The 22,810-nt window shown below is 43.0% G+C and overlaps 2 protein-coding genes across 17 annotated transcripts in view; one reads left to right on the top strand and one right to left on the bottom strand.

Moving 5' to 3' along the window:
• LOC139364699 (apoptosis regulator BAX-like) overlaps window positions 1-1,527 on the top strand; it is an 8,281-nt gene extending 6,754 nt beyond the window's left edge. For 2 of the 3 annotated variants that reach the window (XM_071101677.1, XM_071101675.1), the window contains exons 5-6: window positions 195-299; window positions 409-1,525. In XM_071101677.1, coding sequence (XP_070957778.1) covers window positions 195-299; window positions 409-507 — 204 coding nt within the window. In that variant the 3' untranslated portion in view covers window positions 508-1,525. Of the gene's footprint in view, window positions 1-194; window positions 300-408 lie in introns of all 3 variants that reach the window. The other variant, XM_071101674.1, reaches the window with a different exon arrangement.
• LOC139364697 (mitogen-activated protein kinase kinase kinase 14-like) lies at window positions 355-22,810 on the bottom strand. Of its 14 annotated transcripts, XR_011626493.1 has the most exons (18): window positions 22,703-22,789; window positions 20,031-20,214; window positions 10,998-11,264; window positions 10,814-10,895; window positions 10,408-10,633; window positions 9,643-10,035; window positions 9,399-9,533; window positions 9,171-9,300; window positions 7,777-7,905; window positions 6,384-6,491; window positions 6,103-6,266; window positions 4,189-4,339; window positions 3,787-4,107; window positions 3,506-3,618; window positions 3,195-3,336; window positions 2,910-3,010; window positions 2,532-2,758; window positions 355-520 (listed from the first exon to the last, which is right to left on the bottom strand). XR_011626493.1 is itself a non-coding variant. In XM_071101661.1 (17 exons), exons 2-17 carry the CDS (start codon window positions 20,038-20,040, stop codon window positions 2,594-2,596), a joined length of 2,637 nt encoding a protein of 878 aa, XP_070957762.1. In that variant the 5' UTR covers window positions 20,041-20,214; window positions 22,703-22,789; the 3' UTR covers window positions 1,663-2,593. The 14 variants fall into 14 exon arrangements, 12 of the variants coding, with proteins under 12 accessions (XP_070957762.1, XP_070957764.1, XP_070957765.1 ...); XR_011626494.1 differs by lacking the exons at window positions 20,031-20,214; window positions 22,703-22,789 and adding an exon at window positions 12,947-13,179 and having other exon boundaries at window positions 6,103-6,263; XM_071101661.1 differs by lacking the exon at window positions 355-520 and having other exon boundaries at window positions 1,663-2,758.

Here is a 22,810-nt window from a genome sequence, read left to right as displayed (position 1 = left end):
TAGCTCTCCTTTCTCTCTCAATCATTCTCGCGCTCTCTTGTCCTCTGTTAGACAAAGGAAACAGGGCTCATCTCAGTCGGAATAGAGTCACTTTTGTAAACCGCAGCGCTTGGAATGGAACTGCAATTTACACGTTTTGGGATGAGTTGGCTTCTTCGTTGTGCAATAAGACTGCATCGTCTTTCTCTCCTTAGGCTCTGTTGACCAAGGTCCCCGACATCATCAGAACCATTATCAGCTGGGCTACAGACTACCTGCGAGATCATGTGATCAACTGGATTAGGGATCAGGGTGGCTGGGTAAGGAATCTGTAGATGTGCTTTCCCCATATTGGCATGTTTTTTTACAGATGTCTTTTTGAAATTGTGGTGATGGTTGAAGACAATGGTGTCTCTTCCTAATTCTTAGGAGGGAATTCGTTCCTACTTTGGCACTCCCACCTGGCAGACCGTGGGGGTGTTCCTCGCTGGAGTTCTTACTACTGTGCTGGTCATCCGCAAGATGTGAGGGGAAGGAGAGCCTAAGAGAAGAAAGGACAAAGAGGGGGGGACATAAGACTGGGGGGGAAACTGGGTAGTAGAGGTAGACATGTGGGGGTAAATGGGAACTTTCGGGGGAAGGAAAAGGTGAGGAAAAATAGTTTGGGATGGAAAAGCAGCAACGTTTGGACCACTCCTCTTTCCCACCCTCCATCCATCAATGGCAAAGGATTGAGTCAGATTCAAGGTTTTTCTTGCCTCTGTTCCCTACGCTGAAATATGTGAGCAGCTCTTGACCGCACACAGGAGAGAAGGATGGAAAGAGATGTGTAGAGACTCGGCCAGGGCACATCTTTTAATTAATTTATTTTTTTATTTCTTGCAAACAAACAAGTCGCTGCATGACATTTTGTTGCTTAAGTCTAATGGCACACCCCCCCCATGTCAGCCATGAGAAACTCCTATGCTTTCCTCCTGTGCTTTATTTCTGTTGCACTTTTCTTCCATTGAGTCTCTCCATTTTCCTATCCATTTTCCTATCTGATCATTCTCCCTCCCTCTCTTCATGGTATCTCTTTGCTGGAGTATGCATTTTGGGGTGTGTGTCTGTGATTATTTACGCGTGATCATAGGATCAACAGATGTTCCAAGTACGTGTGTGTGCATGCGCGCATTTCTACTGCAGACACACAGCACTGTCCTTCTCTCACAGATGTTTACCTCTCTCTCAGCATAGTGTTCAAAGTACTGTATTCTATGGTGGGCTATTTAAAAGCAGACCATACCATAATCCTTCAATCAAATGCTCTTTTTATACACCTTGTTAATGTGTTCAAATAAGGAAACTTTCTTATTTCTTTTAAGTTGTTAGTGCCTTGGTCCTTTTTTCTTCTTTTCTACAATAAATTGCTTTGATATTCACCTTTTTTCACATATCTTTTGTAAAACTCTTGTCCCCCAAAACAATCTTTTTGCAGTGACACTTGTTTGTTTTTGTATGTTGTAATATGAACATAAAATAAAATGTTTTATGGATTGCGTGACAAGATTGTGGGGTGTGAATGAGATTAATTTAAAACTACTGCCTTGCTTGTACCCTAATTCCCAACTGGAAGCATATCTAAACAGTGTCCAGTAGTAGTTGGATTGAATCTTTCCTATTGATCAGCAAATGGATATGAAATACTCCAGAGTACAGCTTTTATTTCATGACATGATTCCATGTTACTGTAAGGTTAACATCTCATTGGCTCAGTGCTGTTGTTGGGTGTGCTCTAGCGAAATCTAGAAAAGGGCTGTCGTTTCTGGTGTATAAAATTATGCTAGGTTTACAGTATTGGACTTTCCATACCTTTGAGAAAAGGCAGTTGTAGCTTATTCACATGAACCATTTTCTCTAAAGAGAATACTAGCACCACACGTGTGTGTGTGTGTGCTCCTGTAATATACAGGGATATCCATTTATGAAATGCATGACATTTATCCTCTACGGGATTGGTGTCCCGCTAACGTAAGTAACATCCAACTATCCAGGACAAACACTTATGTGCAGAAAGCTTAAATTCTTGTTAATCTAACTGCACTGTCCATTTACAGTAGATATTACAGTGAAAAAATATCATTCTATTGTTTGAGTGCACAACAAAACACTTATCATGGCAACTGGTTTCATACATTCACCTGTGAAGGTAAATAATGTACTTACATTCAGTAATCTTGCTCTGATTTGTCATGAGGGTCCCAGAGATAAAATTGAGCATAGTTTTGTTTGAAAAAATACATTTTTATACTCCAATGTCAGAACTGGGTTCTAGAGTTTGAACCCCTGCTGTTAATATTCTCCTACATTAATTTCACATTTCCAAAAACTTGAAAGTGTTTAATTTCAATTGGTATCCAGAATATGCATATCCTTGCTTCAGGTCCCGAGCTACAGGCAGTTCGATTTGGGTAAGTCATTTTAGGAGAACATTTTAAAAAAGGGTACGATTCTTACAAGGATTAGACATAACACAGTTTGATAAAAAGCAGGATATACTGAGACAGGCGTACAAGAGCGAGTTCACAGTCCTGATGCTTGAGACTGCTACCGATGAGTGGGGGGAGTTAATGGCTCAGTCACGAGTCTCCAGCACCCCCTCCTTGACCCTCCATCTCCAGGCCTGGCAGTAGTCAGGAGCAGGGACACAGCGGAGCAGGAGGCCAGAGTCCTGCACCTCCTCATCATGGGCCACTGGCTCCCGCTCCTGAGTCTCCATGGTGAACACCCTCTCAGAGATCTAGGGGGGAGAGAGAGACACAGGTGGTGTAATGAAGGCCTGTGTGTAGTCGCCTGTGAAAAGGACAAGAGCATCAAAATGAAAATATGGTTGTGCACGACTTGTTGTCAGGGGAGGCATATTGAAAACTCAACCATTAGTCCTCACTCACCTGGTCACTGATCCCTGTGGCGATGTGGCCCACCTTCACCCTGCGTTTCTCTCGTATCCGGATGCTTTGCCCATTTACGCCCGTGATGCAGACGTCAACTCCTGAGCCAATCACAGTGCAGAGAAACAGCCAACATGAGTGCACTGCACATGCTTTCTCAGCATGAGTGATATCACTATGGGAATGAGGTCCTATCCAGTGGGAAACAATATGACATGATCCTCTTATCTAAACATCCTGAGCTGTAGCACCTTCTAGGGTCAGCTAACGAGAGATGTCGCTCACCCTCAAAGCATTGGGGTGGAGACAGGTGGCTTTGGTGAACCAGCCAGTCCATACTGAGAATCTGTCCATCCGGTTGGCTGTTGTAGGAGAACACACCGGAGCTGAGGTCGTCACCTGGGCTGATGGACCAACGGCCAGAGTCCTGTAGTTAGGAGAGGAGGGAGACAGGGAAAAGAGAGGGAGAACCGTGAATGGGCTGATTAATGTGACCTGAGAGACCCATATATCAACCTACAGAAACACATTACACACTCTACAGCTGTTCATATTATCTAACATGTCAGGTAAGGCAGGCTTATATGGTGGGTTACCTTTCTGTCCCATAAGTCCCTGTTGGAGTAACAGTCACTGCTGCTCAGGCAGGACAGTAGCTGCTCCTGGGTTTCTGCTGAGTGCAGCTGAGACAGACTGGTCAGGTAGAACTCTGCAGACAAGCAGATGAGGAGCGGTAAGAACAGAGGAGTTGACTTGAGTTGATATAGACACATCCCAATCCCATATTATACATCCCATAGATAAACATCAAGTAAAATGAACTTAGATACACAGACTGACAGACAGCAAACACACAGAATGTTTCAACAACCCTTACCTCTCTCCAGCTTGCGCAGTTCAAGCTCAGACACGTTGGAGGTGACGTCGGTCATCTTGGGATTTTGCCATTCATGGAGTTGTGTCAGTAGAGAGCGAGGTGAGGCTGTCTCCTCTGTGTCTGCCTCACTGCCTTCCTCCTCCTCATCATTGTTCAGCTCCTTGCTCCCTGGGTTCATGGATTCCAGCCATAGCTCAGGGCTCTCCTCAGAGCAGGTGTCTCTGCTAAAGGGTGGCCAGGGCTGGCTAGACTGGCTGGGGCTGTCATCTATCTGTAGGGGCTCCTTATAGGACCCTCTAATGGGGCTGCTCAGTCCTCCCACTAAAGACACACAGTAGGTTAGTTAGTCAGTTATAAAATCTAAGGACTGATCTAAAAACAGTGGCGGTGCTACACCCTCACCTTCTCTCAGAGCTCTGGCTGCTCTTCCCTTGAGCTCCGAGGCGGAGGCCCTCTTGGTGGGCTCCTTCTGTAGTCCCACCTTTATGACATCAGCAGTGAAGGGACTGCAATCGGGCGGGATCTCCCTCAGAGGCGGTGGTTCATTGGCTATCTGTAACCATAGCCACATGAACAATCAATCCACGACACGAAGATTCAATCCAATCGGAGGCCTAATTTTTTTTTTTAAACATCAAAAGCTACATACAGTGCCTTGCGAAAGAATTCGGCCCCCTTGAACTTTGCGACCTTTTGCCACATTTCAGGCTTCAAACATAAAGATATAAAACTGTATTTGTTTGTGAAGAATCAACAACAAGTGGGACACAATCATGAAGTGGAACGACATTTATTGGATATTTCAAACTTTTTTAACAAATCAAAAACTGAAAAATTGGGCGTGCAAAATTATTCAGCCCCTTTACTTCCAGTGCAGCAAACTCTCTCCAGAAGTTCGGTGAGGATCTCTGAATGATCCAATGTTGACCTAAATGACTAATGATGATAAATACAATCCACCTGTGTGTAATCAAGTCTCCGTATAAATGCACCTGCACTGTGATAGTCTCAGAGGTTCGTTAAAAGCGCAGAGAGCATCATGAAGAACAAGGAACACACCAGGTCCGAGATACTGTTGTGAAGAAGTTTAAAGCCGGATTTGGATACAAAAAGATTTCCCAAGCTTTAAACATCCCAAGGAGCACTGTGCAAGCGATAATATTGAAATGGAAGGAGTATCAGACCACTGCAAATCTACCAAGACCTGGCCGTCCCTCTAAACTTTCAGCTCATACAAGGAGAAGACTGATCAGAGATGCAGCCAAGAGGCCCATGATCACTCTGGATGAACTGCAGAGATCTACAGCTGAGGTGGGAGACTCTGTCCATAGGACAACAATCAGTCGTATATTGCACTAATCTGGCCTTTATGGAAGAGTGGCAAGAAGAAAGCCATTTCTTAAAGATATCCATAAAAAGTGTTGTTTAAAGTTTGCCACAAGCCACCTGGGAGACACACCAAACATGTGGAAGAAGGTGCTCTGGTCAGATGAAACCAAAATTGAACTTTTTGGCAACAATGCAAAACGTTATGTTTGGCGTAAAAGCAACACAGCTGAACACACCATCCCCACTGTCAAACATGGTGGTGGCAGCATCATGGTTTGGGCCTGCTTTTCTTCAGCAGGGACAGGGAAGATGGTTAAAATTGATGGGAAGATGGATGGAGCCAAATACAGGACCATTCTGGAAGAAAACCTGATGGAGTCTGCAAAAGACCTGAGACTGGGACGGAGTTTTGTCTTCCAACAAGACAATGATCCAAAACATAAAGCAAAATCTACAATGGAATGGTTCAAAAATAAACATATCCAGGTGTTAGAATGGCCAAGTCAAAGTCCAGACCTGAATCCAATCGAGAATCTGTGGAAAGAACTGAAAACTGCTGTTCACAAATGCTCTCCATCGACCTCACTGAGCTCGAGCTGTTTTGCAAGGAGGAATTGGAAAAAACTTCAGTCTCTCGATGTGCAAAACTGATAGAGACATACCCCAAGCGACTTACAGCTGTAATCGCAGCAAAAGGTGGCGCTACAAAGTATTAACTTAAGGGGGCTGAATAATTTTGCACGCCCAATTTTTCAGTTTTTGATTTGTTAAAAAAGTTTGAAATATCCAATAAATGTCGTTCCACTTCATGATTGTGTCCCACTTGTTGTTGATTCTTCACAAAAAAATACAGTTTTATATCTTTATGTTTGAAGCCTGAAATGTGGCAAAAGGTCGCAAAGTTCAAGGGGGCCGAATACTTTCGCAAGGCACTGTATGTGTCAGACGTCAAGTATGAAGACAGGGTGTTGTTGTGTTGAAGGATACCTTGAAGTACAGTGGGCGGGAGTAGTATCGTGTCCAGGGCTGGCAGCCATTAAGCATGTGCAGTAACATGCAGCAGCTGCTCCACACGTCTGCTTTGGCTCCGCGGCAGGTTTCCCCTTTCACAATCTCCGGGGCCATGTGTGTCTCTGTCCCCTTCAGATCTGCTTCCACGCACATACACAGAGTATACATTCAGACATGACAACCAGGTCAAACACTTTATTGTTTTAGGTGTATCCCCCTTTTTCGTCTAGTGGGGGCTTGAGTTCATATTTTGCTACCTCCTTGGGATGCACTTAGGCTCTGTCCACCGATGTCCATTCTCTCCGATTGTCCAAAGTCACACAGAAAAGTGTCCCTCCCATCCTCTGACAGCAACACATTGTCCGCTGCAACACACACACACACACACACACACACGTTAATCTATGGGTATATACTGGATTTGGTTATTGTTGTTCTATAATTCTGGGATGAGACAGCCATATTTAGCAGCACTGTAGCTATGCAGGCGGGGCAAGGTTCTGGTAACCAGGAGGGGAAAAAAAGAGTCAAATCCAAGTCATGTTGGCTATTAAGAAACAGCTGTTGGGGAAGGAATGAATCTGGGGCTTATAGCATAATAGACAGGCAGCAGGTGACTTGGCAAAACCTCCCTGTTGTATCTGTGCCTGTGGTTTGGCATATCTGACACCAGGTGGCATCTGAGCACTGAGCCATGTGGTTCCAACTGTCTATCCTTTGCTCTGTCGCTCTCTCTCTTCCTCTAGTTCTGTCTCTCCCTCTCTCTGGCTGGCGAGCGCATGCGCCCTCTAAAGAGCAGCGGTGAGTCACGCTGTGGGAAATTCCCGGCTTGGCGCGTTCTCAGCCTGTGGTGCTCTGGTTTCACAACACAGGTGCTGGAGATCAAGACACAATCTGCGACTCTTGTGTTCCACATAACAACTGCAAAAACAGCCGAGAAACAACTTACTCTCACCAAGGCAACATATGAATCAAAATATGAATATCCTGAACATCTGCTTCTTCTATTCCTCTTTACATGTCAACTGCCTGCGGCTATGGAACCCTGACCTGTTCATCGAATGTGCTATCTGTTCCAGACCTGCTGTTTTCAACTCTCTAGAGACAGCAGGAGTGGTAGAGATACTCTTAATGATCGGCTATGAAAAGCCAACTGACATTTACTCCTGAGGTGCTGACTTGCTGCACCCTCGACAACCCCTGTGATTATTATTATTTGACCATGCTGGTCATTTATGAACATTTGAACATCTTGGCCATGTTCTATTATAATCTCCACCCGGCACAGTCAGAAGAGGACTGGCCACCCCTCAGAGCCTGGTTCCTCTCTAGGTTTCTTCCTAGGTTCCTGCCTTTCTAGGGAGTTTTTTCTAGCCACCGTGCTTCTACACCTGCATTGCTTGCTGTTTGGGGTTTTAGGCTGGGTTTCTGTACAGCACTTTGAGATATCAGCTGTCAGCTGATGTAAGAAGGGCTATATAACTCAATTTGATTTGATTAGACAAGTCTTGTAGTTACTGTTTTAATATCTGCCATAATCAAACCTAGTTTGAAAATGCCTAGTAAGAGTCAGTGTACGTGCCCAGGCATTCAGTTGCTGTGGTTTTGTTCATAAGTCAGCCATTTTCATTATCTCAGGTCTCGGCCTACCCTTTATGTCCAGATGCAGCACTCGTCTCTTCAGCAGGTGTTCCAGCGCCTCAAGGACCTGACAGTGGTAGTGTAGGGCCAGGTCCTCAGGTAGCCGACCCCTCTCTTTAATAAGCTGACCCACAGAGCCTAGAAGCAGATAATAGAGAAGAGGGCAGGAGGGGTCAGTGGGTGATGGAAAATCACCTCAAAATCATAGCTGTGATTTGAGGCATCCTTCGAGAAACTCTTAACAGAGGTGTCTAGTAGTGATACCCTGGTTGACTCATAACCCGGACGGGTTTAGGGTCATTAAATATTGTGTGGATGAAGGGCGGGTGGGTAGTGGGCGGGCGGGTTGAATAATGAGAAACAATACATGTAAAAAATCCATAAATGTATAATTCCTGCGCAATCTATATCTATAGGCTACATTGAGGTTGTTCTTTAATTATTTTATGCTATCATGCATTAGTGCATAAAGAGGACTTCAAATAGGGAAGTTCAAGGGAACTGTAGCCTACTGTTCTGATGGGTTTAATGGAAACTGAAATCTGGACACTGACTCTAGGTCTATAACCTCACATAGCCTTAATATTAACTCCTGCAAAATTAAGGATTTCTTGCAGTAAAATGATACACCAAATGTAGGCAAAATTCTGACTCAGGAACAGGAGTGGAGAAATAGGATTTCTTTCTTTCAGCATCTTGAGAGAATGCAAATGCTCAGTTAGTACCTCTACAGATGGTATCTATCTTTATCAGCATCATAAATGCTGATAGTATTTCAACCACGTAAAATATGCATCCAAGCCAAACTGAAATCTTATCAAAAACATGTTGGGTTGTTTTCACAGCTTTCTATTTCCTTACACCCAGTCAAACTGATGTCATTTGGAAATTTAGCACAGAAAATCGTTCTCCTTTAAATTATTTTTTGGTCTCTAAACGTTTTTGCTCCACGAAAGAAGATGACAGAGAAAAACTCTACCGATGTCAACTAGATTAAAGCATTCATTCTATTGATTTATGACAATCTGGTGAGCAGGGGTTAATTTAGTCTTTGAGGGCAACATATAATGACAGAAGAGAAGCTGCATGTATCTAATTATAGTTGACTAACAAATAGTCTACCAAAATGTCGGAAATTATAAGCTGAAACATATCTAAAATCAGGAGAAAATCTGCACCCCTTGTCAAAAATCATCGTCTTTGACTGTAGCCTACAGCATTTTTCTATTTTATAGCGGGTCAGGTGCAGGCCTCAGATTGTCACTTTATCACATATAGTCTTGTGGTTGCGGATGGGTTATTAGCTATTGCAGGTGGGTGAGGGTGAACAAACAGCTGGCCAGCACATAACTAGCGTCTAGGTCACTGCCTGAGATCGAGGTACAGTATAGTGTATAGCTCACCAGCTTTGAGGTCCATGAAGAGGACGACGTAGGGCCCCTCTCTGATCACTCCGAAGAGTTCCACCACGCGAGGAGACTTCAGGGCACTCCACGTACCCACTTCCTCACTACTAAAACTCTTCAGGAGAATCTGGGAGGAAGGAGAGGGAGAAGAGAGTTCAATAGTTATCAATAGTGAGAGATAACACACAGATAATGTAAACACATAGAGTGTAAGTGCTGTTGTACCTTTTTGGCGCCAAATCTAAAGTGTGTTCTGTTGTCTTGCACACTGTGCACTTCCCCGTATGACCCTGTGTTGATAGACTTGCAGAGGCTGTAGTCCTTCCCCTCCCTGTACTCATAATTCACAGGCTGAATATACTAATAGGAAATAAGAGGGAACAATTGGCTGAGTTAATAAGGAGGAATCAGAAAAAGCCACAAGTAAACAACCGCATTTATCGACAACTACTGCAGTCTTGAAAGTTACCTTATTGAAGATCAGGCCCTCGTTGGTGTCAGTCTCTGAGACTTCTCCCTCCTTCTCCCTGACATCTCTTTCCACGTCTTTGCAGAAGTCTTTGCAGAAGGGACCTGCGTAGCATCGGTCCTCCTGACTGACACTGCCCCTGAGCCCTGCTAGGGCTAACGAACAGTCTCCCACACTGCTGAGAGGAGAGTCTGAGTCACTCTCCTGCCCATAGGTGGAGAGGTTGGAGGGGGGGCTAAACACCTGGGGGCCCCAGTAGAGGTGGGAATGGCTGGGGCCCCTGTTGCAGTCCTGGAGGGTGTAAGGGGGGCGTCTTGTGTCATGCGCCTCTAAACTCAGGATACTGCTACTGTATGAAGTGCTGATGTTACTTTGGTGCTCTGAAGCGTCCTGCTAAAGGGGAAAAAGACAAACCCACCACCAGGTGATTAAAGGTGACTGTCTGCCAGGAAAGAGCTTTCACCTCCAGGTAATGATACTGACACAGACACCTATCTGTGTGGGTGAGGCTTCAAGACTATGGACACCTGAAAGGAAGCTTTGTCTCAGACAGTCAAGAGTTCTCTGAATCACTTCCTCCCGGTTGGAAAGCTAATGTTTGTGCTAGGATGTTTGCTGATAGAAGCTCAAACACTACATGAGACTGTCTACGGTTCATACTACAGACTATGAATCACAGGAAAGGCACTTCAAGTTCAACTAGAGTTCAACGTCATCCATTTTGTGTCTGACGGTAGGATGTTACAGGGAGAGTGCTCATCTTACCTGGGTCTGGATCAGTTGAGGAGAACTGCCAGTCTGGGTCTCCTGCTCAGGGACACCAGAAGGTACTCTACGTCTCTGTCTCTGCTTCCCTGTCTCCCTCTGCTCCTCTTTCTTCTTCTGTTTCTTCCTTGGCTTCTTCCTGGGGGAGCAGTGGGCCGGGGAGCCTGGTTTGTCCTGGTTGGAGGCGGCGGTGGAACACGACACATTGTTGTGCTCTGATGAGTCCCTGTGGAAGACATAACAGCAATGCCTGTGTGAATGCAGTACTGTCACGAAAACCCAAACTGTAAGAATACATTAGTGGTTTAACCAATGCTTTGTAGCTAAAGAAGAAACCCAAAGATTGAGAGAGTTGTAAGAAGAGATAATGATGGAGTGTGTTATGGAGGGATAAGCAAGGTCATACCGGTTGATTAAGCAGTTGGGGGACGCGACAAAGGAGCGTTCGGAGCAGGAAGGGCTGAACTGCTGAGAGTCTTGGGTTTCACCTGGGGAAGCACAGACAGCAGGTGTTAGCTTGGTGCCATTCTCTCTCTCTCTCTGCAATTAACCCTATCAAAACTAGTATTGCCCGTCCTTAGTATACTCACATTCAGCCTGGGCTATGAACGAGTTCTTCTGATAGTTCAGTGGACCTGCTTCACCCACTTGTTCTGCTGTGCCCTTCGTTAGGACTTTAATTATTCTGGGTTTTAAACAAGGCATGAAGTCCCCTTTGCTCTCCTTCCCCTCCTCGTCACTCGTCCTGTCTTCTGGGCTGGGGAGGCTTGGGTAAGACCCCTTCAGCTCTATTTGGGGTGACCCTGAGAACGGTCTGGTCGAGTTAAAGATCCTTCGCCTCACTGCCATCTCACCTGCTGGAGAAGGAAACAGAAAATGATGTAAATTCAGAATAAAACATGGTCTTATCCTGTTTACTAACTTCGCTGTTGGCTGGACTATTCAAAACGGTCCGTCCTTGAACAGCTCAGTGTACAGCACTTCATTTGAAGCACATCTCCACAACAACCAACTCGCTGATCTAAGCGATCCTCACACCTGTCCATTAGCAGAGAGCAGAGCAGAGCTTGTGATTGCAGGGACATCGAGTGGGTTATCAAAAACTCCAGTATAGCTTATTCACTTCTGGAAAGAGCCTTCCTCATGTCAACTGAACTTTGCACCTGCTAAGAACAGAACAATGGCCGGCTTTGTGTGGCAGTGAAACAAGTCAATCTAGTAATTGTTTATCTCTGCCTTGTATTGCGCCTCGTTCCAAAGTTCGAAAGCAAATATTTTTCTTGTGACCAATAAATTTGATTTGATTTGAAACACATCACTTTCTCAACATGGAGGAAGTGTATGCTTGACACAGAAACTTGATCGCAACTCCTTCTCTGCTGAAACTTCATGTTTTGTGGTGAGCGAATGAAACAGGAAACTCGATCACGGGCCTTGTTTTGACAGTTACAACTGTGTAGTTAACACCAGGAAGTAGTTGTGTTGTGAAGACTGCTACATGGCATGTTCAAGGAACAGGCCTGCCTCAGTTCCACAGAATAGAAGGAGTGTGTGTTGGAGGGTGCAATATAAGTCGAGCAGCACAAAACAATGTTGCACAACCCCTGCCAAGATGTTGAAACTCTCTGATAGCCTCTATGCAAAATAAAATACACATGAAAACTGCTGGGATAACATGCAATGAGCTAGACTGGTCAAACATGGCATAATTTATGTTTGTACAACAACAGTATATAGGTGTATGATGTATTCCTGTATTTATTGTCAGTTAACAAGCATCAAGCATGGAGTATGTCTTTCAAATGAAAACCCCTCTGATCTGAGCATTAATTCAGTAGAGAAATGCCAGAGAGGCTTTGGACCTCGGCCTGCTTAGTGAACACTGTAAGCTTAGAGCTGCAGAGCTATAGGGTTGCTGCATGTTGCATCAGTGTGCCAGCACTTCACAGGAGTTTTATCTTTCCCCCTCACTTTTGATCTTCCCTTAGACAGGTGCCCTGTTCCCTTTATGACACACCAAGCTCAGGTTGACTGCCAGGGTAAATGCCAAGCAAATACTCAACTACGCTGCTGAACAATTAATAAAATCGCCTCCGGACAATTTACATTGAACCCCCCCCCCCCCTTTTGTACACTGCTACTACTTGCTGTTTGTTTGTTTGTGATCTATGCATAGTCACTTCGCCCCCACCTACATGTACAGATAACCTCAACTAACCTGTACCCCCGCACACTGACTCGGTACCGGTGCCCCCTGTATATAGCCTCGTTATTGTTATTCTTACTCTCCACTTTCCTGTCTATCTCTCTGTCCCCTCCTCCACACACTTTGTCTCACCCAGACTCTGACCAGGCACACCAGCTTTCTTATTCACTGATCATCACTTCCTGCTAAAGCGAGAGACCTGCACACGTACCCCTCCTCCAAAACACAGCACCACACCCCAACTGAAATCAAGTGGGGTGGTAATAAGAACAGGCCCTTTGACAAAGAACTGGACGGAAAAAATAGACATTGAGGAAGGAAACATAGACCTACCGACAGAGGCAGGTCTGAATTGCAGGTCTGCAGTCTCTTCTGGTTATCCGTTTTTCACTAAACTAAAGTCAAATATTCTGCTCGCATATACCCCTATCCTTACAAATAATAACTCACTCTCTGTAATATAGGTCTCGTTCAACTCTCTCTCTCTCTCTCTCTCTCTCTACTTCACTCTGTAATCTTGCTGTGTATCTCGGTTGCTTGGTGTCGCTTGATCCCACTGGCCCACTGCCAACCTGGGTAGGAGCTGTGATTGGTTGATGGTGATTTACGGGAAATCCATCTCACTTCCCCACATCCCCCCTCCCTCTTTTCCCTGCAACAGCAGGGCTGTCTTGCTCTTTCTGCACTTTCTCTCACTCATGCTCAGTGTCTTTCTGTCCCATTTTCCCTCTCCTTAAATAATAGGAAAATTAGAGCACATTATTAAAAAGCGCACTCAACACTGTCCAAATCTAACCCGTCTTAACTCTCCAAATGTTCATTTGGGACCCAAAACAACAAACCCTGAAGATCTAATTCCCCAAAGTAAGGGGCCACGTGTTAGTTATTTACTAGACTATGTTATACTCTTTGGCCACACTTTAAGCCTCTTATTGTGCTGTGTTGGGGCTGCAGAAAGGGGTCAAGGTTCAGGGTTATGCTCTTAAAACACACTCAGGGTCAAATACCAAACAAACGATGATGCATGAATAAGCCACTTGGTTCCATCCTGCCAGAGTAGTCGCATCAATCATGTCAACAGGAACACCATGGTTCTGTTCTACATATAACCAAAGTTATGTGCTCCCATAAATCAATGATGCTGCTATCAATCCCCTCTGTCTGTATAATCTATAATATATGATTTTTAGTTATGGTGTGTTGAACTCCCAACCTTTTAGCCCCTGACGTTTCCCCTTCTTATTATAATCATTTGAATAAATAAAACATCAGAATGACCCATGAGGATTACATGTGAGAATTGTGAGGTTTTAATTTATAGCAGGGATAAGGTCGGCCTCCTTTTTGAGGTTGGGAAAATCTCAGTTCCTTTTTTGGTTTCCTCTTTTTTTGAGAGAGGAACAACAAACTACTCAGAACAGAGCCACTAAAGGGCAAGGAAACTCAGGGACCACATTTGGACATGTCAAACAGCCAACTCTTGTATCAAATCGCTTAATAAACAGAGTGAATGTTATCATTTTCTATCCTGGGATTAGCCTACATCCTCTGGCCTTGATGGGTCACTCACAAGTCATTTGCCCTCTTAAAAAACTCTTGAAGAGGTTAAACTATGAAAACTACAGGCTAATGATAGGTTGTAGAGCTGCACTCCACAGCCCAGAAAACCACTCTGACCATAGGGACCAGTCATTGTGATACATAAAGTAAGTCCTCCCCTAGCTGTGCTCAGCATTTGGTAAACTGTGTGCAGATTCAGTTAGTTATTTCTCCATGTTGAGTTATTACAGCAATGTAACAATTTTGTTATAACAATGTAGGCCCCGGCCTAACTGTCAACGTGACAATGTAATTGTGCTTAAGGGACCTGTCGACTCCCTATCGAAAACACATGCATGAAAAACATGAGCATGATACTCAGTGAGCAGAGGGGTGGGGGACAGTTGGAATCTTGGTGGAGGAGAGAGAGAATGTGGGGGCAGAAAGGACAGGAACGGGGGAGGGGTGCAAAGGGGATCCAAAAATGGCAGCTAGATTCTGGGGAGTGAATGTAGACTGTAGAGAATACAACAAAGAAAGGAACAAATAGAGGAACTGCTGAAAAGATTCAGGATGGATACACACAGACACACAATGACCACTGACTCATATACGCCCACTCAGATTAGCAGAATACCAGAGGCTTGAGTAAGGACAGCCGAGGGATCCATCTTTTGCAGGACCTGGATAATTAAACACACCAGTACGCCTTCTGGGCCCCCCAGTCCCTCACAGAGCACTGTTACGAGGCATTCATTCAGTGCCTTGCAAGCAACTCATGGGAATCAAAAAATGAATGTCTCAATGAGTGAATGACACAGGGTATCAGAGGGGGTGAAGGCCTCTGTGCATAGCAACACATCCTTCACCCGCCAGAAAGACAACACCTATTTACTTTGGGATTAAAAATGAATCATAGACAGAGAAGGACATTGCTTCTCTTAGTCATTTCATCAGGTTCGCATCTGGTTCCTGAGTGGAAGACTTTAGCCCAGTGGTGTAGTAGGGGGAAAATGCTGTATACCCACTATTCTTTTCAGTAGGCATTGTGTATACTCACTTTTTAATCGCCACTAATGCTGTTCTCTGTTTTGTTCTACAACCCCCACAAGTGTCACAGGACTCTTCTGAAGGTAACCAGGTATCAGTTAACTTCTTTGGGGTAGGGGGCAGTATTTTCACGTCCGGATGAAACGCGCGCCCAGAGTAAACTGCTTGCTACTCAGGCCCAGAGGCTAGGATATGCATATTATTTGTAAATTTGGATAGAAAACACTCTAAAGTTTCTAAAACAGTTTGAATGATGTCTGTGAGTATAACAGAACTCTATTGGCAGGCAAAACCTGAGAAAAATCCAACCAGTAAGTGGGAAATCTGAGGTTGTAGTTTTTCAAGTGATTGCCTATTCAATATACAGTGTAAATGGGGTCAGATTGCACTTCCTAAGGTCCACTAGATGTCAACAGTCTTTAGAACGTTGTTTCAGGCTTCTAAAGTGAAAGGGGAGCGAATAAGAGCTGTTTGAACCAGTGGTCTGGCTGAAAGCCTTGAGTTAAGTCACACGCACAGCAGTGGGCGCGAGCTCCGTTCCCTTTCATTTCTAAAGACAAAGTAATTGTCCGGTTGGAATATTATTGAAGTTTTATGATAAAAACATCCTAAAGATTGATTCTATACATCGTTTCACATGTTTCTACAAACTGTAATGGAACTTGTTTGACTTTTCGTCTGGACTTAGTGCCCGCGCCTTGTGCATTTGGATTACTGGACTAAACGCGCAAACAAAAAAGTATTTGGACATAAAGATTAACTTTATCGAACAAAACTAACATTTATTGTCTAACATGGAGACCTGGGAGTGCCATCAGATGAAGATCATCAAAGGTTAGTGATTCATTTTAACGCTCTTTCTGTCTTTTGTGACACCTCTCCTTGGTTGGAAAATGGCTGTATGGTTTTCTGTGGCTAGGCGCTGACCTAACATAATCGCATGGTGTGCTTTTGCCGTAAAGCCTTTTTGAAATCAGACACTGTGGCTGGATTAACAAGAAGTGTATCTTTAAAATGGTGTATAATACTTGTATGTTTGAGGAATTTTAATTATGAGATTTCTGTTTGCACTTTCACTGGATCCAAATGCACAGGTGGGACGCTACTGTCCCACTGGTGCCAGACAGGTTAAAAAATGAATGGGTTAAATATGTGTTAAAAATAAATTTAAAAAATAAGAAATCTGAGCTTTCTTATATCTCATAGATATGACATTTACTTCAAAATCATATTCCTTAGGATACATATTTTGACTGTCTGTTTTGCCATTTATGAATGTGTCATTTAATGTGTTTCTATGGGCAAATTCTATATTTTATCAAATAATTTGTAAATATATGTATTTCTTTTATACCTACAGGGTCCTTAAATTCTAAATCAGATAGCTAAATGATACATGGTATGTCCATCTTAAAACAATTCCATATGTTAGGCAAGTATAACCTCCCCCCCATACTGACCTTGTGCCATCATACCGACTTTGTGCCATACCGTAATACCGGCAATAAAAAACAACAGGGGCGCTATTTCCAATCAGAAGGTTATAGGTTATACAAATAACTCAAAAATGCTACTCAAACAAATATTAGACAGCAAGCCTCTTGATCCAGGAGGGGATTCTCTTCTGTTACCAAGAGGAGCTTGATTGCAAAATGCTAACCACTTAAGCTTACTACAAGCTCTACGCAGACATACGATTCGGAGTGTTGCAATGTAATTTTTCGTCACAAAAGGGGCGTATCTTTGTAATAGGCTCCGGCTTTTTACTTACTTTTTTACTACCTGAAAATGAAGACACGCTGTATCATTCCTTCTACAGTGGGGGCAGTGTTGTCGCTTGGCTCCTTGATCTGATCTATAGGCTATACAGACGATTCATCAAAGCAGGGATGGGCATGAGTAATCGAGTACCCAAACGTCAAAGCTCGTTCTTTAACCAGAGATCACAGTTCCATTTTGTCCCAATTGTTTTATTTATTTTGTCTTGAAGACCATGTTAATTTGCTTTGCCTCTAGTGTTCCATTTCTACATGTGCATTTGTGAAGCTGGTTGTACAAATGTGCATTTGTGACTACCTCATGAAGCTGTTTGACAGAACGCCAAGTGTGTGCAAAGCTGTCATTAAGGCAAAGGGTGGCTACTTTGAAGAATCTCAAATATAAAATATATTTTGATTTGTTTAACCTTTTTTTTGGTTACTACATGATTGATTCCATTTGTGTTATTTCATAGCTTTGATGGTTTCACTATTATTCTACAATGTAGAAAATAGTTTAAAAAATAAAGAAAAACCCTGGAATGAGTAGGTGAGTCTAAACTTTTGATTGGTACTTTATATGGGGCAATTTAGCAATTAGGATTTGTTATCTGTAATGGTTATGATAAATTAGGCATGTTGACACAGGCCTATAGATAAATACGCACACATTTCTTTCCAGAGCAGGCCTTGTGTTAAAAAAAACAGAGTACCCAAAAATGTAAAATGCCCATCCCCACATTAAAGTAACCTATTTTGCATTGATAACCCAATATAATCTTAGCGACTGTTGAAACAGTAAACCAAACAACAAGAATCCACCCAAAAAAGGTATTTAGTTTAAAAGTAATAACTAGTTATTATTATGAAATGGTAGAACCTGCTGTAGCCAACGAGCTAGCCATGTGCTTTTTTTCTCCAGTGACCAATACATGATGGCATTCTATTTTTAGTTGATATGGGAATTGATGTATTTATTTCACCTTTACTTAACCAGGTAGGCCAGTTGAGAAGAAGTTCTCATTTACAACTGCGACTAGGGTTGCCAACTTTCTCACTACCAAATAAGGGACAAAAGGTGGCGTGCCAGTGCACGGTGCCACGGCGGCGTGGGTATGGTGTTGTGGGTATGGCGGTGTGGGTATGGTGTTGTGGGTATGGCGGTATGGGTATGGTGTTGTGTGAATGCATATACAGTGTATATTCATATTCTTATTCAATTGGAAAGGCAAAACATTTGTATATTCCATTTAGCCTATAGCTTTACTAAAACTGTATCATTATGTAAACTTATGTGAATAAACCTCATAATATATTATCAAAGAAATCACAATTGGGACCTTTACAGCAAAAAAAAAACTTCTCAGATGCAAAAGAGAGGCATGAGTCACTCACCAAGGCTACATACTTGACTGATTCAAGCAGTCCTCTTGCAGAGCCAGAGAGAAGTCATTACATGACAAGTCACAGTTCCCAGATATGTGAAGTTCATTTTTGATCAGCTCTGTGCTACATCGGTTTCTTAAGTCTGACCATTTAATGGTCATCAGACAGAAAATCCTCTCTACAAAGGCATTTGAGTCTGGCACACTGAGGACAAATGAGACAATCCTGAACATGTTGATCAAGTTGGCTTTCCCTAGGTTTTGGTAAACTGCCACCTGCTTCTCACTGGTGGATTTTGTGGTATCCTGTCTGGCTTTCTGTATTTCCTCCCGGCTAGTACAACAGTCTTTATAGAGTTGGTCCATACTGACTGTCTCTGTCATTTTGAGGGCCACCAGCACCTGCTCCAGGTCAGTGGAGGAGAGCTCCTCATAGAGGCCGATCGGTTTCACCATTACATTTTCTGGTGAGAAATCAAACCACTTGTCAATGTATGTAATGACAGTGTCATAGAACTTCAAAGTCCTGTTTCTGCTTGTACCTTCATGCTGACAATTGTTTGTCCCATCAGCTGCTTGGTCTGGTATCAGGAAAAAAACTGTCCTGTTTCAGCTGAAGCATCTTAAATGTTGAACTTTTGGACTTCCTCGTAAAACATCTGTGATGCAGAGCTTTGTTTCCTCCAGCTTTTTTACGAGTAGGTCAAAAACACACCCACTTTGTGGACAAAGCACAGATAAATCTCAGCAGCTTCTGTTTTTTCTTCATACTCAAAAATACTCTTCAGTTCCACAGGACAGGTCTCCCTAAGGGACCTGAAGTATGATGTAAGAGCTGGCCAGCTTTGCTGGAGACGATGGACAGCTGGATGAAGAGAGAGCCATCGTGTGCAAACATGTCGCAGGATTTCAAGCCACTCAATGTCAACAAAGGCGAAAAAAATGTGTGTAGTTCCTCTCTTCGGGAAGCAAATACTGATAAGTGCCTGTAGATCTGTAAAACAATTGTCTCAATATCCACTGACAGCTGATCGCAGGCGTGATTGCAGGCATTATGAGCTATGTGAGCTGGGCAATTAGCTTTCAGAATGTGATTGTTGGCACTGCTCAATAACTGGTAAACGGAGAGGTGTTTTCCAATTATGTCAGTTTCCTCAGTAGACGTCACGAAGAATGCACCAACATTGCTAGCACCTTTAGCTAGCGTGGCCTTGTGCATTTCTGTGGATGCATGCTGAGTTAGGTCATTCTCCCCTTCATGGCCAATTGAGAATTATAAAGTACAGAAAGCTTTCGTCGAGTCACCACGGACGGGCTTAACCCATGTCTTTTTTGCTTCACATTGTTTGTTGTATCTGCATGTTTATCCATTTTTCCTTGATATGCCAAACCGACCGAACAAGAACAGAAATTACTTTGCAGGAATTGGCACGTTTACACTATACTGTGATTGGATGAATATACGGAACAAGGGAGGTCCCGTATGGGACAAACCAATTTAGCCCAATGTGATGTATGTGAAAATGTGTAGATATATGTGAATGCACTCCTTAGCACCCCGACCCCTCTCCCCATGCACAGCTGTGGGTTATATTTTTAATTACGTTCTTTTATCCCTCTTTTTCTTTTTTACTTTTTTATTTTATTTTTTACCTCTATTTTTAAAACAACCGTTCTGATAAAAACCTTTGGGCATTCAGCCTCGGGGGATGCCCTGCTGACCACACCCTTCTTCCTTGTTCCTGGCCTGCCCTGCCTCTTCCACCAATCCAATTGTTTCTTATGGACAGAAAAAAGCAGAGGCTCTGAGCTGTCCGATCAGGTCCATTGTCTACTTGTCTACGGGACAGTTGGCAACCCTAACTGCGACCTGGCCAAGATAAAGCAAAGCAGTGCTACAAAAACAACACAGAGTTACACACAAACAAACGTACAGTCAATAACACAATAGAAACATCTATGTACAGTGTATGCAAATGTAGAAGAGTAGGGAGGTAAGGCAATAAATAGGCCATAGAGGCGAAATAATTACAATTACAATTTAGCATTAACACTGGAGTGATAGATGTGCAGATGCTGCCCCTGAACAAGACAGTTAACCCAGTGTTACAAGGCCGTCATTGTAAATAAGAATTTGTTCTTAACTGACTTGCCAAGTTAAATAAAGGTTTAAAAAAAAAACTAGCAAGGAAAGCCGATTCTTCCTTGTTTTCACAAAATGAAAAGACAAAATGAAAAAACGTTGCTATCGCCCCCTTGTGATTGGGAATGAGCCCGGCAAGGACATCTTATTACAAAAAGGTTTTCGCTCCTCCAAAAATCCCACTCCACCCACGTGCACGCACACACGAAGATCAATGGAGTGAAACTTGATAGATACCTAGCTACTATGTCAGCAATCCAAAGAGCATTTAACACATTTTAGACAGTTAACTTAATAGTTATATCTAGCTGCAAACATTTAGTTGTGAATTCCATACTGTAACTATAATATGGTGTATGCTGCACAACAATGAGTGAATCAAAAGGCTTCGGTCTCTTGTCTTTGTGTGCTTGTGATAACAACATATGACTGGGGACTACCAGTAAGCTTCATAATGTAAAATAATGTGAGAAGTGAAATTAAATGAAGAACCTGCACTTGCGCAGGTACTGTGTGTGCTTGTACAGACAACTGGTAGAGGGTTGATAAACCAATTTGGTTTATCAAATTCAGCAGCTTGTCCAAAAATAGCCTACTAGACACTTAAACTGCTAGCATGAAAAAAACATGTTTTGAGGGAGCGTGCAATTCTGACTGCAGCACTGAAAATCAGAGCTGTTGCCAGAGAATTGAATGTTCATTTCTCTACCATAAGCGGTCTCCAACATAATTTTAGAGAATTTGGCAGTACGTCCAACCGGCCTCATAACAGCAGACCACGTGTATGGCGTTGTGTGGGTGAGCAGTTTGCTGATGTCAACTTTGTGAACAGATTGGCAAATGGTGGCGGTGGGGTTATGCTATGGGCAGGCATAAGCTACGGACAATGAATACAATTGCATTTTATCTATGGCAATTTGAATGCACAGAGATACTGTGACGAGGTCCTGAGGCCCATTGTCGTGCCATTCATTCGCCGCCATCACCTTATGTTTCAGCATGATAATGCACGGCCCAATGTCACAAGGATCTGTACACAATTCCTGGAAGCGGAAAATGTCCCAGTTCTTCCATGGTCTGCATACTCACCAGACATGTCACCCATTGAGCATGTGCGGGATGCTCTGAATCGATGTGTAAGACAGCATGTTCCAGTTTCCGCCAATATTCAGCAACTTCGCACAGCCATTAGAGGAGTGGGACAACATTCCACAGCCCACAATCAGCAGCCTGATCAACTCTATGTGAATGAGATGTGTCTTGCTGCATGAGGAAAATGGTGGTCACATCAGACACTGACTGGTTTTTTGTTCCAAACCCCAACTTGTGACCAACAGATGCATATCTGTATTCCCAGTCATGTGAAATCCATAGATTAGTGCCTAAGGAATTTATTTCAATGGACTATTTCCTTATATAAACTGTAACTCAGTAAAATCTTTGAAATGGTTGCGTTTATATTTTTGCTCAGTATACAATTGCGATGCTGTGTTTAAAAGTTGAAAAAAGTCAACAATCATGACTTTCCAACCGGTTTTCGAAACACATGTTCATATGCCACTTGTCTTTCATATCAGCGAGAAAGAATCCTTCAAATAAAAAAAGATACACTTACTGTAGAGTTTTGCACAGTTGAGGAACTACACTTCCTCCCCAATTACACTTACACACAGGTGGCCACCTATGTCTTCAATAAACAAGTATATTGACAATGTATATTGGAGATATATTTGGACGTGTGGGAACACTAAGCCTATAAAGGTGTGTAGTAATTTAACATTTTGTTTTATCAAATTGATTTCTCTCTGATATGGAAGATACGTTCCTTACGTTTCCAAAAAACGTTCCGCAAGCGTCCGAGGCTCTTAACAAAACAACCGGGTCAGGAGATACTATCGTCAACAGGCGGTGTACTGTACTGTAATATCTATCAATATCTACTGTAATAGCCTATATGGCAACTTCGTGCATAACATCTACCTGGGTCATTTTTTTTCATCTTAAATGTAACAACTAAGAAGTTCTTAAGTAATGAACGTTTTGTCGTTGCATTAAAACAATGTCATTATGCTATGGTCGAGAAAATGTTGACGCGACTTCACTTCACCTCCTTTTCCTCCGCCATTTCAAATGTACTTCAACCCATTTTTTAAGAAAGTTATTAATCTTGTGGGCATATTCAATTCTGATATCTTTATAGTTGATATGGGCTTACCTTTTGTTCAAGTATGTTGTTTTTACAATGATAAAAGGCGTCGGCTGTTTTCAGGATCTACACAGTTCGCTAAAAATGTCCAACGTTGAAAATTACGATTGCGTCACC

This window comes from Oncorhynchus clarkii, chromosome 13 (genome assembly GCF_045791955.1).
Source record: "Oncorhynchus clarkii lewisi isolate Uvic-CL-2024 chromosome 13, UVic_Ocla_1.0, whole genome shotgun sequence".
Lineage (NCBI taxonomy): Eukaryota > Metazoa > Chordata > Actinopteri > Salmoniformes > Salmonidae > Oncorhynchus > Oncorhynchus clarkii.
The sequence above is the reverse complement of the archived record's forward strand: the minus strand, read 5'-3'. Positions and strand labels throughout refer to the sequence as shown.

Coding starts and splice junctions, on each gene's coding strand:
- LOC139364697 (XM_071101661.1), bottom strand. Junction 9,534..9,642: donor AGGGCCTGATCTTCAATAAG/GTAACTTTCAAG, acceptor ATTTCCTATTAG/TATATTCAGCCTGTGAATTA. Junction 7,906..9,170: donor CTTCATGGACCTCAAAGCTG/GTGAGCTATACA, acceptor ATCTGCTTCTAG/GCTCTGTGGGTCAGCTTATT.